The following is a 14,347-nucleotide window of genomic DNA, read 5'->3' as shown; positions in this document are numbered from 1 at the left end:
CAAAAGGCAAAAATCTCTACTTTCCACACCCAAATCCTACATCAACTGGTTAAGTCACGTCCTGAAGAATTGATCCTTTCAATGCAATGAAACCTAAGTGAAAGCGGGGAATGAACACAGCCGCTATGTCCTGGGGTGCAGTTCCTCTCTTCCCTTAGGCTTGAGCAAAAGAGGAATCAACATGCTCCTAGCAACCGAGTCTCTGAGTGAAAATAATATCAACAACAACAATAACGGGACTGCTCCCCCACATTCAATTAATGCAAGAGCCCTTTGGGGTATGAAATGGGGCCCCGAAATGCAGCCCAGGCCCAGTTTATCAGCCTCTGCAGAGCCTGAATTCGTTATGCAGGGGAAATGCAAAACGCAAAACAAACTGCTGTTTTGAGAGGGGCTGCCCAGAAACCCCCTTTAAAGTGAGAGAGGGGCTTCTGATAGCAGGAGGATGCACCTGTTGGGGAATTGCAAAATGAAGGTGGAGATGCCCCCCTAATACAGTCTTCCCCACCCCAGGCTCCAAGGAGCATGGAGAGGCAGATGCCTTTTGCAAAGGAAATCAGACTGCAAAGGCAGTCACAGCCATTTAAACGTGGCCACCGCGTGCAGGGACTAGGGATCCAGATGGTAAAAATTTCAAGGAGAAAATGTTTGGGGTCTGATTAAAAAGGCCAGATTTCCTGTCAACATCCTGTCTTCTTTTAATTTCAAAGATTCCTTTTAAGCTCCAAGTGACAGTAAAACCTCCGATCTGAGGATTAAAGTCACACGGGCCTCCCCCTCCCCCTCCTCCCCGGGAGATTTTCCCCACTGGTATTTTAAGATGTCACCCGGGAGACCTCAAAGAGCCACTCATCCCTTTTTCCAATTTGGAGTCGTCTTAATGGGACCGAAGACGGCCTCGGCTGCCAGGAGCCGCTGTTTCCAGCCACCTCGGGCACCCGCCACCCCCAGCCGCTGGCCCTTCCTGCGTTGCCCTTTCTCACGGCAGCTGTGAGAGGTTTAGGGGAAAACCAAGGCGTTTTCGTTTCATCTCGCTGCCCCCTTAAAAAAAAATGAAAATGAAACAGTCGCCTACTCCCCAGCAAAGAGAAAAAAAGCTCCTCGGGATGGCTACTAGGGGCTGCCAGGGGTGGGAGCGCACCGCTCCCCTCCCCCAATCTCGGTCTGACATTCGGGTTCCCGGCCAGCAATCGTTTAGGGTTCAGGGCCCCCCATCACGGCCTGGAGCCTCCCGGTGTAAAATTTCAGAAGCCAGGAGTTGACGGTGTGAGCAGGAAGTGTTTTCTGAGAGCCGTGCAGGAGGAGGGGTGCGGGCAGGGGAGGGTAGGCCCTCTCCCACCCTCCGCACCCCGCCTCCGGGGTCCTCGCCCGGGTCCCAGGGCTCCTCTCTGCCCCGCTCGCTGCCCGCAGGGCTGTATCCGAGGGATCCGGTTGGGGAAGAGCGAAACCCCATCCGCCCGTTTCCGCATCAACGGTCTCTCCGCAGGGCCCCTCTTCTCCACCACCCCAAGACCGAAGGTGGCAAAGCCCTTAAAAAGTCATCCGTGCCGGGTGCATTCTAGAGCGTACGCCCAAGTCCCCGGGTGGAGCGCGCAAAAGCTCCGGGGGGCCCGGCGGCCGGGCTCTCACCGCTGGGGTCTCTCGGGCGCCTCCCTTCCCCTCCCTTTTCCGGGGCTTTGACTCCTGCAGCGGAGACGCCCGGAGCCGCCTGGCCGGTGTCCTCCCGCCCGGGGGTGAGGGGCCTCCCCGGCACTCACCTTGAAGGCGACGGGCAGCGTCTTGTTGCAACGCCAGTGCGAGGGCAGTACGGAGCAGAGGAAGTTGGGGCTGTCTGTGCGCACGAGCTCGCCCGCGTGGTCCGCCAGCACATCCACCATCGAGCGCACCTCGGGTCGGGCGCGCCCGCCGGGGCCCACGGCCGCCTGCGCGGTCAGCGCGCCGCTGTTCTCGCCCATCTTGCCGCCGCCGCCGCCGCCGCCGCCGCAGGGGAAGGCCGTGGAGGGAGGTGTGAAGCGGCGGCTGGTGCTCGGGTCTACAGGAATACGCATAACAGCGGCCGTCAGGGTGCCGGGCGGGCGGCGGCGGCGGCTCGGCTCCCCCGGGGGCGGCCGGCGCGGGCGCCTCTCCTCCGCCGCCGCTGCTGCTGCTGCCGCTGCGAGAAGCGGGAAAGCAGAAGCGGCCGGGCTGGGGCCTCAGGGCGCCGGGGCGTGGGGTGGGGTGGGGTGGCGGGGGGCGGCGCCCGGGGACGCCCGCCGCGAGGCCTCACCACCCCCCCGACGGCCGCGCCGCTGGCCCGGCCCGCTAGTCCCGCATCTTGGGCGTGTAGCGCGGCCCGCGTGCGGCCGCTCTTCGCGGCGGTCCCGGCGGCCTCGCTCAGGCTGCGGCGGAGCCCGCCGCCCGCCCGCCGTCCGCAGCCCGCTCGCGGCCGCCCCACCGACTGGGCGGCCGCAGCCCCAGAACAAAATCCTCGAGAACCGAGTGGCCGCGCCGCCGCCGCCGCCCGCGCGGGGTTAGTACCCCCGGGGGCCCGCGAGGGCGGGGCCGGCCCGAGCGACGCGTCGCACAGCCAATGGGAGCCCCCATCGCGGGCACCTCGGCTGCGCTCGCCGGGGAGGAACGGGGGCCGCCGAAGGCCGCCCAACGGGGAGGGGCGGAAGGCTCCGCCCGGGGAGGGCGCCCGGGGTCCGGGCTGGGCCCCCCGACTCCCTGCGCGACAGCCCTGGGCTCCTGCAGGGTTCTGGGAGCTGGAGCCGAGGCTGAGAATTTGTTTAAAACGTCTAGTCCTTCCTGCCGCCCCCCGCCCCCCCCCAGCTTCTTCGGGTGCCCTTCCCGGCCGCCGGCAGCCAGGCCTCCCCAGCTCCAGCTGCTTTCGGCCTGTGAAACTTGCACCCCGCAACCCCCAAGATGGGGACTGCGCGGGGGAGGGGGGGCGGGCCTCAAGTCCGGTAACACCAAGCGAGTAGCGGCCCCAGAGTGCCTTTTCCCTGCCCCTACCTGTCCCGCAAATTATTTTGACCCCAGAAACTCCACCGCACACGAGATGACGCTCACCAGCCAGAGGCCTCTGCAGCACCGAGCCCTGCGCAACTTTCCTCCCGGCCCGGGGCCAGGGAGAAGGGTGTCCCTTCCGTGCCCGCATCGGCGTGGGGGCAAGTAACACCATTCCTCTCCGCTCTCCCCTCCAAAAATGACTTTCAGGATCGCGCAGGCCTCGCTGCGTCGTCGGCCTATGGTTCTTTGAAAAACACGACGGTGCCTGAAAAACGCGAGCTTTTCCACTCCCCCATCGCTCCCCCAACCTCCAAGCCCCAACCCCCCGCGGGCATGTAAACGCCGTCCTGCTTCGTAGGAGAGGACCAGAATTCGTGATGAGAAGGAAACCGTGCAGAGAACGCGCGGGAAAGGCTGCAAAGGATAAGGGCCCCGGCTTCCAAAGCAGGGAATTTTCATCCACCCGGTGTATGCAAACTGGCCCACGCGGGTCCACGCCCACGTCTTCCCGGGCAGTGCGCTCTGGCCCTGCGGCAAGAACGCAGACAGCTCTGCCGAGGCACCTTCTGCTCGCCAGCCCGGCGTCCTCGCTCCTTCTCCCCTTCTCCCCTTTCCCGACCGCGTGGCCCAACCGCTCCCGGAGGCAAAACAGGCAAATGATCCCCTCTCCAGCCTCTTACGCCGGGATAGCGGGCCTAGGGACAGGCTACACAGAGGAGGAGGACTGGAAAGATCAAGCCCCCATTCGCTCTGGATTATCGCCCCAGATGGACCCCCTGGAGTCTGGGAAACGAACGCGTGCAGAGTCTGCCCGCCGTTTTGGAGATCGGGTTGGATATTCGTTGTTTCCGGCCTTGGACAGGTGCAAAACGACGGATTCCAAGCCTCGGGAGCGGAGAAACATAGGATCCGATGGCGGCAGCAAGATCTCGCCCTGGATCTGACCCATCGCGGGCCACTTAGTCTTTGCCAAACGAAATCAAGCCCTGTATCGGGTCTAGGATAGACCGACCCAACCTGACCCAACCTCGACCACCTGGAGAGCTGGTCCTCAGCCCTGTCAGAGCCTCACACCAGTCCCTCTCAGACCATTTAGAGAGCGGGGACAACGAAGGTCCCTTGCTGGACCTTTTTATAGAGCCTGCACTTAGCAGTTGCAGATCTCCAGGAGGGGCCTGCACACTCTCTGGAGCGCTGGCACTGGCTGCAGAACTGGAGGAAAGTGAGGAACAGGGGCCTTGGGGCATCCGACCTCTGGGAGCTTCCCTCTGCAAAGGCCCACCTTGTCTTGTCCAGGTAGGGCCCGGGGCCAGGAAGGGCGGGTGACTCTGTGCTGCCCCGGAGCGGCTTTGGGGGTCGGGACCCGCTGCATCTGGGGTTTGTAAATTCGATTTGTTGAGTGGTTTTGGTTTGCAGCCGTGCCCTTCCTGGTCTCTCCGCCTGATTTCTCCCTCTTGTCCTACAGCTGGTTTACAAATGGGTTTCCTGAGGATAGGACTCCTGTGGGTCCTGGCACCTGGCCAGAAGTGCCCGCACGGCTCCAGCCCAAGAGAAAGGCGCTCGCTGCCGGTGGGTGCCAGAACCAGGGAACCTGGGTTTGTAGACACTTGGGTCCCCAGCTGGAGATCGCCGGGGCCGCGGGGCAAGGAGCAGTCCCGGGACCCACCGCTAGTTGACGCCTGCACTCTGCCAGCCGCGGAGGTTCTGGGCACAGATGTGCACCAGGCGCCACCGGCCGGCTCCTACAAGCCGCCCTCCCACCCGATTCCTCACCATCTGTGCGGCCACATATCGGACAAACCAGTGGCTTTGTGGTAGATCGAAGGCTGCCCTCCCCGCCCCCCATGGACGTGGATGCTCTGTGCCTTATCTCAGACCCCGGAGCATTCCGGCACCCTCTGACCCCCTGCAGAACGTTCTCTCTGGTAGACGTGCGCAGTCTTGTCCTGTTCTCGGGGGGACCCGGGGGGAGGAGCACACACAGGAACAGACCAACTCGGTCCCAATTTCAACCTAAGACCAGCCCATTTTTGTCCCCACCCCAGACTGACAGACCTAGCATCACACCTCTCTCTCCTCTCCCCACCCCATCTCTCCCCATTTTCAAAAGACAGTTTCAGTTGGAAATCTACTTCCCGCCCTGGGGCCCACAGATATCTCTCCCTTCCCCATCTTGTGTGGATAGGGATCCCTTCTTCTTCTCTGGGACCCATCGACAGCCACTCTCAAATAGCCCCCATCTAAGGGCATGCCAGGTTGTCTGCAACAGGGAGAGGAAGCCAGGAGGTCTGGACCTACCTTGGCCCAGAGCTAGGTAAACAGAAACATAACCTGGGGCCTTGCAGAGTCTGGGTTCTGGGAAACACTCCTTCCCCAGGGGGAGGGAGTCAGAATGATCCCGTGTTGGGCGCCCCGCTCCTGCTGCTGGAGGGTGTTTAGGAGGGTGCTTCAGCTGCATTCCTGGCAGTGAGGTGCCTGCACGTGTCTCCCCTCCTACCAGAGAGCTTCTGAGAGCGAGTCTGATTCCCAGGGAGTCCCAGTGCCTGGGGAGGGGTGAGGATCCTCCGTCTGTGGCAGGTAGTGGACTTAGATGCTCTGGAAAACCTTCTTCTAAGAGGTCCACTGGCTGTGGAAGGAGCTTGGGTCTGCGGTTCCCCTGCATGATTTCTTCCACCACCTACCGTGATCTGGGGTAAATTGCTTAAAACTCTCCAAGCCTCATCTGTTTCTTCTGTGAAGTGGGAGTAATAACAGTGGTCTCTTAGAATCATGCGTAAAGTGCTTGGCACACGCCTGGCACATAGGTGGTGCTCCATCCATGCAAGCTGGTACAGTTATGCTCAAAAATAAGTCCTGATCACCCCTTGTACACGGCCTTTGGCAAGTCCCTTCCCCTCTCTGGGCCTCACATTTTCCGTTTGTGAAATATCCAGTCCTCACATTTAAAGCTTGCCTGAGTCAGAGCCTGGTCCATGGTGGTCCTGTCCCAGATGGTTCTCCTGGAGGTGGTGGTGGGGTCCCTGGGGGAGCTAAGGACTGTCTGCGACCTGCCTCCAGGCAGAGGCAGCTTGCAGGAGGGTTTTCAGCCACCACCAGAGGACTACTCATGTCTTGATCTTGAGGATTCACCTTCCCCTGGGCTCTCAGACCCTCCTTCAGGAAACCCACTGGTCCCGCCCCTTACCTCCCCACAGGCAGACACTTTCCTAACTTGAAACTTGCCTCAGCACCCCCTCCCTCCCCGGGAGGTGGTTGTTCCCTTTATTCCCTGGAGCCGCTCCCAGGAGCCCTAGTCCAGTGAATAACACAGAGGACTGTCAGCTAGAAGCTAATGACTTCTCCCAACCTGGCTTCCACACCCCCACTCCAGAGGGAACCATGGGGAAACCTGTTTCATGCCTTGTGCCCTGGAACTCCAGGAGGGACATTCCTGTCCCTCGCTTTGCCTCAGTCTCCTCTACTGTGAACGGAGGTTGTTCTGATGATTCCATTTCACAACCTGAAGGGGACGGGTATTGTGCTTCACCAAATCAGATATACCATCAGTTGTTCTATGTGCAAGAATAAGAAAGCAACTGCTGCTAATTAAACTAGGGCTTGTCTGCATCCTTATTTCAGATATATGCATTTATACATATGTAAGTTTTATTATTAATATATATGCTATCCAGTGGTGGGGGTAGCTCAGCCGTGTCCAACTCTTGGCGACCCCATGGACTGTAGCCGCCAGGCTCCTGTGTTCGTGGGGTTTCTCCCGGCAAGAATACTGGAGTGGGTTGCTATGCCCTCCTCCAGGGGATCTTCCCAACCTAGGGATCGAACCCAGGTCTGCATCGCAGGTGGATTCTTTACTGTCTGAGCCACCAGGGAATATTAATATTTATATAATAAAATAAAATTAGTGAGAAAGGGCATGAAAGACAATAATGTGGCTGAAGGGTTGTCACCTTCAGGGCAGGGAGCCTTCACCCTAGAGAATCCAGCTCTGAGGCCACCCGCCCTGGGCAGCCTTTCAGGAAGGCTTCTGCTGAGGGGACTGGAGCAGGAAGACAGATGTCCTCTCAAATTGTAGATTTTTTTTCTTTTGGAAAGGGCCAGATTCTGAGAGGAGTTGGGGGGAGCTGGGGAGAAGACGGTGGGTAGGACACAGCTACAGGCTCTGCTGTTGGCTGGTTGGACTTTTGCCCAGGGCCTGCATCTCTCTGAACCTTGGTCCCCTGGATGGTAAAGTGGGAAAAGCAGTAACAACCATGTTAGCAGAGATGTTCCCATGTACCGTCACTGTGTTTGGGCTTGAAGTGGTCTTTCAACCCTCAATTGTATGTGGTAGGTGTCATCGCCAGTTTAAATGAAAAGGAACATTGCCCAAGGTTTTCTGGGCTAAAGAGGACCAGAACCAGATTAAAAGCTCAATTTGACTCAAAATTTGGGGAGGAGGCACCCCAAATGGTTGTGTACATTCCTTGCCTCCCCCCTCCAACCTTGCACTGGTTAAATGAAGAAATGGGAAGAGTCCCGCGAATGGATGGATACTGAAAGACCTCAATACGGTTAACTGCAAAAGGGTGGGGGGACTAGAGGCAATGACATCTTTAAATAGCTGTGGACTGGGGAATGAGCAGACCCTTCGGACTCGGGGGAGGGGCTCCAGGAGTTGTCCACTGAGGCCCATGCACTGCCCGCTCTCCTTTCACCTCGGAACTAACCCACCTGAGAGGAGGCTGACTCAGCTGTAGCCCCCAGTTTACAGATAGGAACAACTGAGGTCCAGAATGGCAAGAGACTTAACCTGTGTCACTGAAGAAGAAGAAGAGAGACTCGGCAAGGCTGGGGGCAGCACGGTGTGGCCCCCAAAGTGGGGTGGCCTGACTTCCACCCACCCTGCTGGAACCCCGCAGGTGGAACCCTGGGCCAGGACCACACTGCACCCCACCCCACCCCCCACCCCCCGGCTGGTTGCCACCCCTTGCTCCAGGAGAAATGCCATGCTTCCCTGCAAGGATGCCCATGGCATCTGGATGCCCAGATCCCAAAAGGGAGAGAGTGGAAGGAGGGCAGGGCGCTGGTCTCAGCACAAGCCTGGCCAGAGGAGAGGAGGTGGCCCCATCAGTGGCCGGGGAAGTGGATTCTGGTTTCAGCTCCCACCCCTGGATCTGGTCTTCCTACCGCCCTCCTTGTTCCTCTCTTTGGTCATCTGTTGTTGTTGTTTAGTCTTTCAGTCATGTCCGACTCTTGCAACCCCCATGGACTGTAGCCCGCCAGGTTCCTCTGTCCATGGGATTTTCCAGGCAAGAACACTGGAGTGGGTTGCCGTGCCCTCCTCCAGGGGATCTTCCCGACCTGGGGATCAAACCCCTGTTTCTTGCATTGGCAGGCAGATTCTTTAGTGCTGAGCTTCCCACCAGGGAAGCCCATGGTCATCTATAAAGCAGAAATAATTCTGGCAGAGCTCTTTGGTCTATGATGAATAGTTATCCTAATTGATTAGACTCCTGCCATGTGCTGGGGGTGCTACCTCAGTTATCACTAACCCTCACAATGCTTCTGCAGGGCTGAGATTTTGTCTTCTCCATTTTACAGATAGGGAAGTTGAGGTTCAGACAGTAAATAACTTATTTCCTCTGGGTCTCAGAACCTGAGAGGTTCAAACAAGAAGGTCTTGAGGGCCCTTCTTTGTTGTTGTTTTTGTGAGATCTTAGTTCCCTGACCAGGGATCGAACCCGAGGCCACTGCCAAGTCCTAACCACTAGACTGCCAGGGAAGGCCTTCAAAGACCCTTCTAAAATGACGTCTTGGTGCAGAGTTGGGCTCTGTCTCCCCTCTGCTGGCTGGTCACAGGGCCTTCCTCCATCCATGGCAATGGGTGGGTGCCAAACGACCTGCTGTTGGACCCATCAAATCAGAGGACTCTTCTGTTGGGGACAGAGGAGAGCCCGGTGTCTTGCAGCCCAAGATGGCTTCCGGGAAGAGCATGGCCTTCCCCTAGTCCCAGCATAGGGCTTCAGCTCTGGCAGTCATGGAGGGAAAGGGCTCTCTGAGTGGCTGTTTCCTCTTGCAGAGTAGAAGAAAGATAGGAGAGTTTCCAGGTTCAACATGTCTCCAAACCTTAAGCAGGTGGCAAGAATGGGATTCCAAGAAATCGGTATGCCAAACCAATTTGGGGGATAGGATTGCAACCGCACGATTACATTTCTGAGCATTATTCATCATTACTCATGGCAGTTAAGTTCATCCGTGCCTCCCAGTACTTTTATGGGAGAGGTACAGTTATCACCCCCTTTTACAGGTAAGAAAACCAAAGACAGAGAGGCTAGGTAAGTTGCCCAAGGACACACAGCTGGGAAACTGTGGTGTTCAGATTCCAACCAGGCAGACTGGCTGCAGAGCCCACGTTCCTGACTACCACACTCTGTTCTCATGGACCAGAATCAGATGCTTGAAGTTACAGTCATGGAATAGAATTAGAATCCTGGCATGAGAATTGTGGGCAGGATTCAGGATTTTATAATGTCAGACTCCACAGGGCTCTGAGATAGCATATCCAAATCTCCTGTTTATCAAGGGGCGGAACCAAGGCCTGGGGAGGGGAAGGGTCTTGCTCAAGGTCACAGCCTAGGCCAAGGGCAGAGCCTTGGACCCCCTCTCACCGCCACCCACTGACTGTGGTCCAGGGTAGTTTCCTCTCCACGGCAGGCCCTCCTCCCGCCCCCCACCCCCCCGCCCACCCAGTGGCTCCCGGGCCCAGCCAGTCCCATTAGGGATTTTCCACCTCCCCAAAAAGGTTCTAATGACTGTCAGTCCTTGTGAAGCCTTAATTAATCTCAGAGGCCGATGGCTCTGAGGAGACCGGGGGCTTTGGCCTTACGCAGATGAAGATTACGGCTCCATTTCATGTGGTGGTGGAGGAACGCCTCAGACATTCCTGCCAGCAATAAAAGCCACATGGCTTTCCAGCGTCGCCCTTGGAAAAGAAAAAAAAAAAAAAAAAAAAGCGCAGCTCTTTGCGGAAAGAAATCAACTATGTGCTGTATGCATGGCATGAGATAAAAACGGGGTAGGACGAGGTGGAGAACAGTTGGTCTTTCATGCCACCTCTGACAGCCACCGAGCGTGGCTGGGCCCAGTGGTCGTGATCCCAGCTGCAGCCCCGGGGAGAGCGGGTGGCCCTCCACTTGCTGGTGGAAGCCAGGGTGTCAGGGCCTCAGCCCCTCAACCTGAACCGAGTCTGAGCCATGCCAGATGTCCCCACAGACGGGGCCAGCTTCCCGGGCCCATGAGCCATGCAGTCGCCCAGACCTTGCCCTTGGCTTCCTGCTCTGCCATCCCTGCCTTGACATTTCTTCACTACTTTTTGAATAAGGGGCCTGTATTTTCATTTTGCAATAATATGACCGGTCCTGCACAACAGGTCCTCCCATCAGCCAATTGCCACAGGTCCCCTGGCCCCTTGCATGGATCCAGGCCTAGGGAGAGTGTTTTCTGAGCCACCTACATTGTCTGAGATGAACTTCAGAACAATTTTCTGAATTCGGTACATGTGGAAAACTGAGGCTCAGAGAGGTTTCCATGCAGCCAGGAAGCCTAGACTGGGAATCAGGTCCCTCTGATGCCAAAGCCAGTGTCTGAACCACTCCCTGTTCTGCAGTCTTTTACATGGGCAGGGTTTTTTATTCTCCCAAAACAGAAGGGATAACTGAGGCCAGACCAGTGAAGGGACTCATGGTCATATCCAGTCAGTGGGGAGTGGGGCACTCTCTGCCAGGCTGGGTAGCAGTGGACCTGCGCCTAGACCCATAGGACTTGGTGGGGGCGGATGTCCCAGTTTTATAGCTGTTTGTTCCACTTTTAAATTTATTAGGTCTTCTATGTGGGTCATTGCCTTAAGTCTGGCCTGGGACGTAGTGGGAGTCCTGGCCCCAGCTCTCCTTTCTAAACATCTGGAAGTCCTTCGTGACTGACCTCCTTCACTCTTTCATGCTCCAGTTTTCCTCTGCTGCCCTCATTGATTGGGGAAGCAGTTGTGCCTTGCACCTTGATAAACTCAAACCAGTCCTCCATGAATCAGAAAGTTGGCGCTGAATGGAGCCTAACTGTGGTCATGACTTATGACCTGGCTCTAGCCCCTTATTCCTTGCTGGTATCCCCAGGCAAGTTTCTTCCCTCTCTGGGCCTCCAACAAACCCCATCAGAGAGAGAAATGCATTGGCACACACTTGATCCCCAGGAGGACTGTCCATCTTCAATGTTCTAGAATTTCATGTTAATCTGCAACTGGGAGCACTGAAGCCCAGGCAAGATCAGGGACTTGTTCAAGGTTACACAGGCAGCTGGACCCAACTCTGAGGCACTGGGAGGAGTTGAGGCCTGGCTATGGAAGTTTCTATTTGTTCTTAGTCGAGGGGCATTGACTCTCTAGGTGGTTTGTGAGCCCAGAGCTTTCAGACACATCCCCAGTATCTGCTAACCTCCTTCCCAGAATGAGATTTTCCTCGGGAGGTAGAGAGTTCCCCATTGTGGGAGGTATTCAAGCTGAGGTCAGGATATTGTAGTGGGAATACAAGTGTTGGATGGAACTGGAAGCTGGACCAGGTGCCAGTGTCCAGCCTAGATTGGCTCATAGTAAGCACTTATTGAACAAATGAGAGAATGAAACCAAAGTTTCATTTGTGACCTGACAGTTAGTGACACAGTGCCTACCAACTCTGAGTTCTCACCCTGGCATTTTTACCTGCTAATGTGTGACCCTGAGCCTTCTCAAGCCTCAGTCTCCTCATCTGTAAAATGGGGAGAATTGACCATCTTCTTAGGTGGCACAGTGGTAAAGAAATCGCCTGCCAGTGCAGGAGATGCAAGAGATACAGGCTTGATCCCTGGGTTGGGAAGATCCCTAGAGGAGGAAATGGCAACCTGCTCCAATATTATTGCCTGAAAAATTTCATGGACAGATGAGCCTGGCTGGCTACAGTCCAATGGGGGTTTCAAAGAGTCAGACATGACTGAGCACAACACACATGACCATCTTCCATGGTTTCCCCACAAGTAAACTTTAGTAGTTCAATGGCTCACATCCTTTATTTCTGCCTTTCAGTTTATTCCAAAGTATCTACTCATAAATGGAAAATGACGTTGAAAGCAAAAAGCCTATAAACAAGATGATGGTTAACACAAAGACCAGGAGAGTGGGTGACCATGGCAGCAGGGAAGGAGAAGGAGGGATGTGATTGGGGAGGGGTGTTTGTGGGAACCCTAAGGTCCACTTAGTGGGATTTTTAAAAAGATGGGTGGTAGGTTTATGGGTCTCTATCTTATTATTATAACTTAAATAATATTTATATATACCCCCTGTTACTATATTATGCAGTAAAGAAAAGCAAAAGATAAAAAATATTTGAAAATCTCATCCTCCCTGAAACTTCTGAAAAAAGAAGAGACAAAAATGCTTAAATTTGCAGAGTTGCAGAATTGCCCGTGGTGCATCAAAATTGGGACTTGTTTACTCTTGGCGAGATTGCTGTTTCAACCAGATTGTCCTGTCCACCAGCTCACTCAGCTGAATCGTCTGGTGGACTTGAAGCCACCCTCATCATGACAACCCCACCATGCTGAGAATTTCAGTGTATCTAGCCTCTGTTAAGCACGATCCCTACCGAGCTCATTAGACCTTACGAGTAGCCCTCCAGGTACCTGTCACTGGGCATTCTTTACAGGTGAGGGACTGAAGTGTGTTGAATAAGTCTCCTGGAGCCAGTTAGGAAGGGGTGGAGCTGGGATTTGAACCAAAGTCTGCTGCTGCTGCTAAGTCGCTTCAGTCGTGTCCGACTCTGTGCGACCCCATAGACGGCAGCCCACCAAGGCTCCCTGTCCCTGGGATTCTCCAGGCAAGAACACTGGAATGGGTTGCAATTTCCGTCTCCAATGCATGAAAGTGAAAAGTGAAAGTGAAGTCGCTCAGTCGTGTCCGACTCTAGCGACCCCATGGACTGCAGCCTTCCCGGCTCCTCCATCCATGGGATTTTCCAGGCAAAAATACTGGAGTGGGGTGCCATTGCCTTAGGTCTATTGATGCTGAAATTGTGCATTGCTGTATGCAGCAGCCTCATCCCAGGGGCCAGGCCCCTCTTTTACAATAGCTGATGCTATTCACACTTGACATATATCATATCGTTTATCCTCACAGCCACCTTATATGTTGCATGCACGAGGGCTAAGTTGCTTCAGTTGTGTCAGACTATGCGACCCCATGGACTGTAGCCCACTTGGCTCCTCTGTCCACAGGATTCTCCAGGCAAGAATACTGGAGTGGGTTGCCATGCTCTCCTCCAGGGGATCTTCCTGACCCAGGGATTGAACCTGGGCCTCTACGTCTTCTGCATTGGCAGGCAGATTCTTTACCACTAGCGCCACCTAGGAAGCCCACTTTGTGTATTAGGTAACCTTATTATTACTTCCATTATACCACTAGGAAAACCGAGGCACAGAGAGGTTAATAACTGGCTCCAGTTCACACCCTGGGTGAAGGTCAGAGCTGAGCTTTTGAACCTTGGCAACCTGAGCTGCCCTGCCTGGCCTACAGAGAGCACAGGCACCATGGACGCAAGACAGAGCTGTGGCCCAGGTTCCACAGATGACCCCCAGGAACCAAAGGCCAGCAGGGGTAGATGAACGGGGTGATGCCAGAGCGATGCTGTGCGTGCCTGCTCAGTCACTCAGTCGTGTCTGGCTCTTTGCAACCCCGTGGACTACAGCCAGCCAGGCTCCTCTGTCCATGGGATTCTCCAGGCAAGAATACTGGAATGGGTAGCCATTCCCCCCTCCAGGGGATCTTCCCGACCCAGGGATCGAACCCGTGTCTCCTGCGTCTCCAGCACTGCAGGCAGGTTGTTTACCGCCGAGCCACCTGGGAAGCCCAGAGTGACGCCAGTAACGTGTAGCGAGCAGTGTTCTGCCCCTCCTCGCCTAGCAGGCCTCTGGCCCTTGGGGCGGGGCTGAGGATAAGGGCAGTGCCGAACAGAGACTAGAGCAAGCTCATGAATTCCCACCTGGCATGTCTGGCCACAGGCTCAGACACTGGGCACTCTTTGTCATTTGCTGTTGGCATGAATTTGTCACTGGCAAGAAAGTGATGTTCATCACTTGTGACTTTCAGGGTGCCCCTGAGTGAGCTTCTGAAAGGGGATCCTAGAATGTGCTCAGAACCTGGGTGGGGCTGGGTCCTCCTCCTGCTCCATCTCTAAACTTCAGACAAACCGAGTGGGCGGGAGGGCTTGATGGTCTGAGAGTCCTTTGCTCACAGAACCTGGTCCCATCCCAGGAGCATGCTGCTGCTGCTGCGTCGCTTCAGTCGTGTCCAACTCTG

At 55.9% G+C, this 14,347-nt stretch overlaps 1 protein-coding gene across 2 annotated transcripts in view; it reads right to left on the bottom strand.

The window, feature by feature from the left end:
* Positions 1 to 14,347, bottom strand: part of RUNX3 (RUNX family transcription factor 3) — a 64,603-nt gene that overhangs the window by 29,139 nt on the left and 21,117 nt on the right. For both annotated transcript variants that reach the window (XM_044938108.2, XM_025278720.3), the window contains exon 2: positions 1,758 to 2,032. In XM_044938108.2, the coding sequence (XP_044794043.1) occupies positions 1,758 to 2,032 (275 nt within the window). The remainder of the gene's footprint in view (positions 1 to 1,757; positions 2,033 to 14,347) is intronic.

This window comes from Bubalus bubalis, chromosome 2 (assembly GCF_019923935.1).
Source record: "Bubalus bubalis isolate 160015118507 breed Murrah chromosome 2, NDDB_SH_1, whole genome shotgun sequence".
Classification (NCBI taxonomy): Eukaryota; Metazoa; Chordata; class Mammalia; order Artiodactyla; family Bovidae; genus Bubalus; species Bubalus bubalis.
Note: the sequence above shows the minus strand (reverse complement) of the source record. Positions and strands in the feature narration are given on the sequence as shown.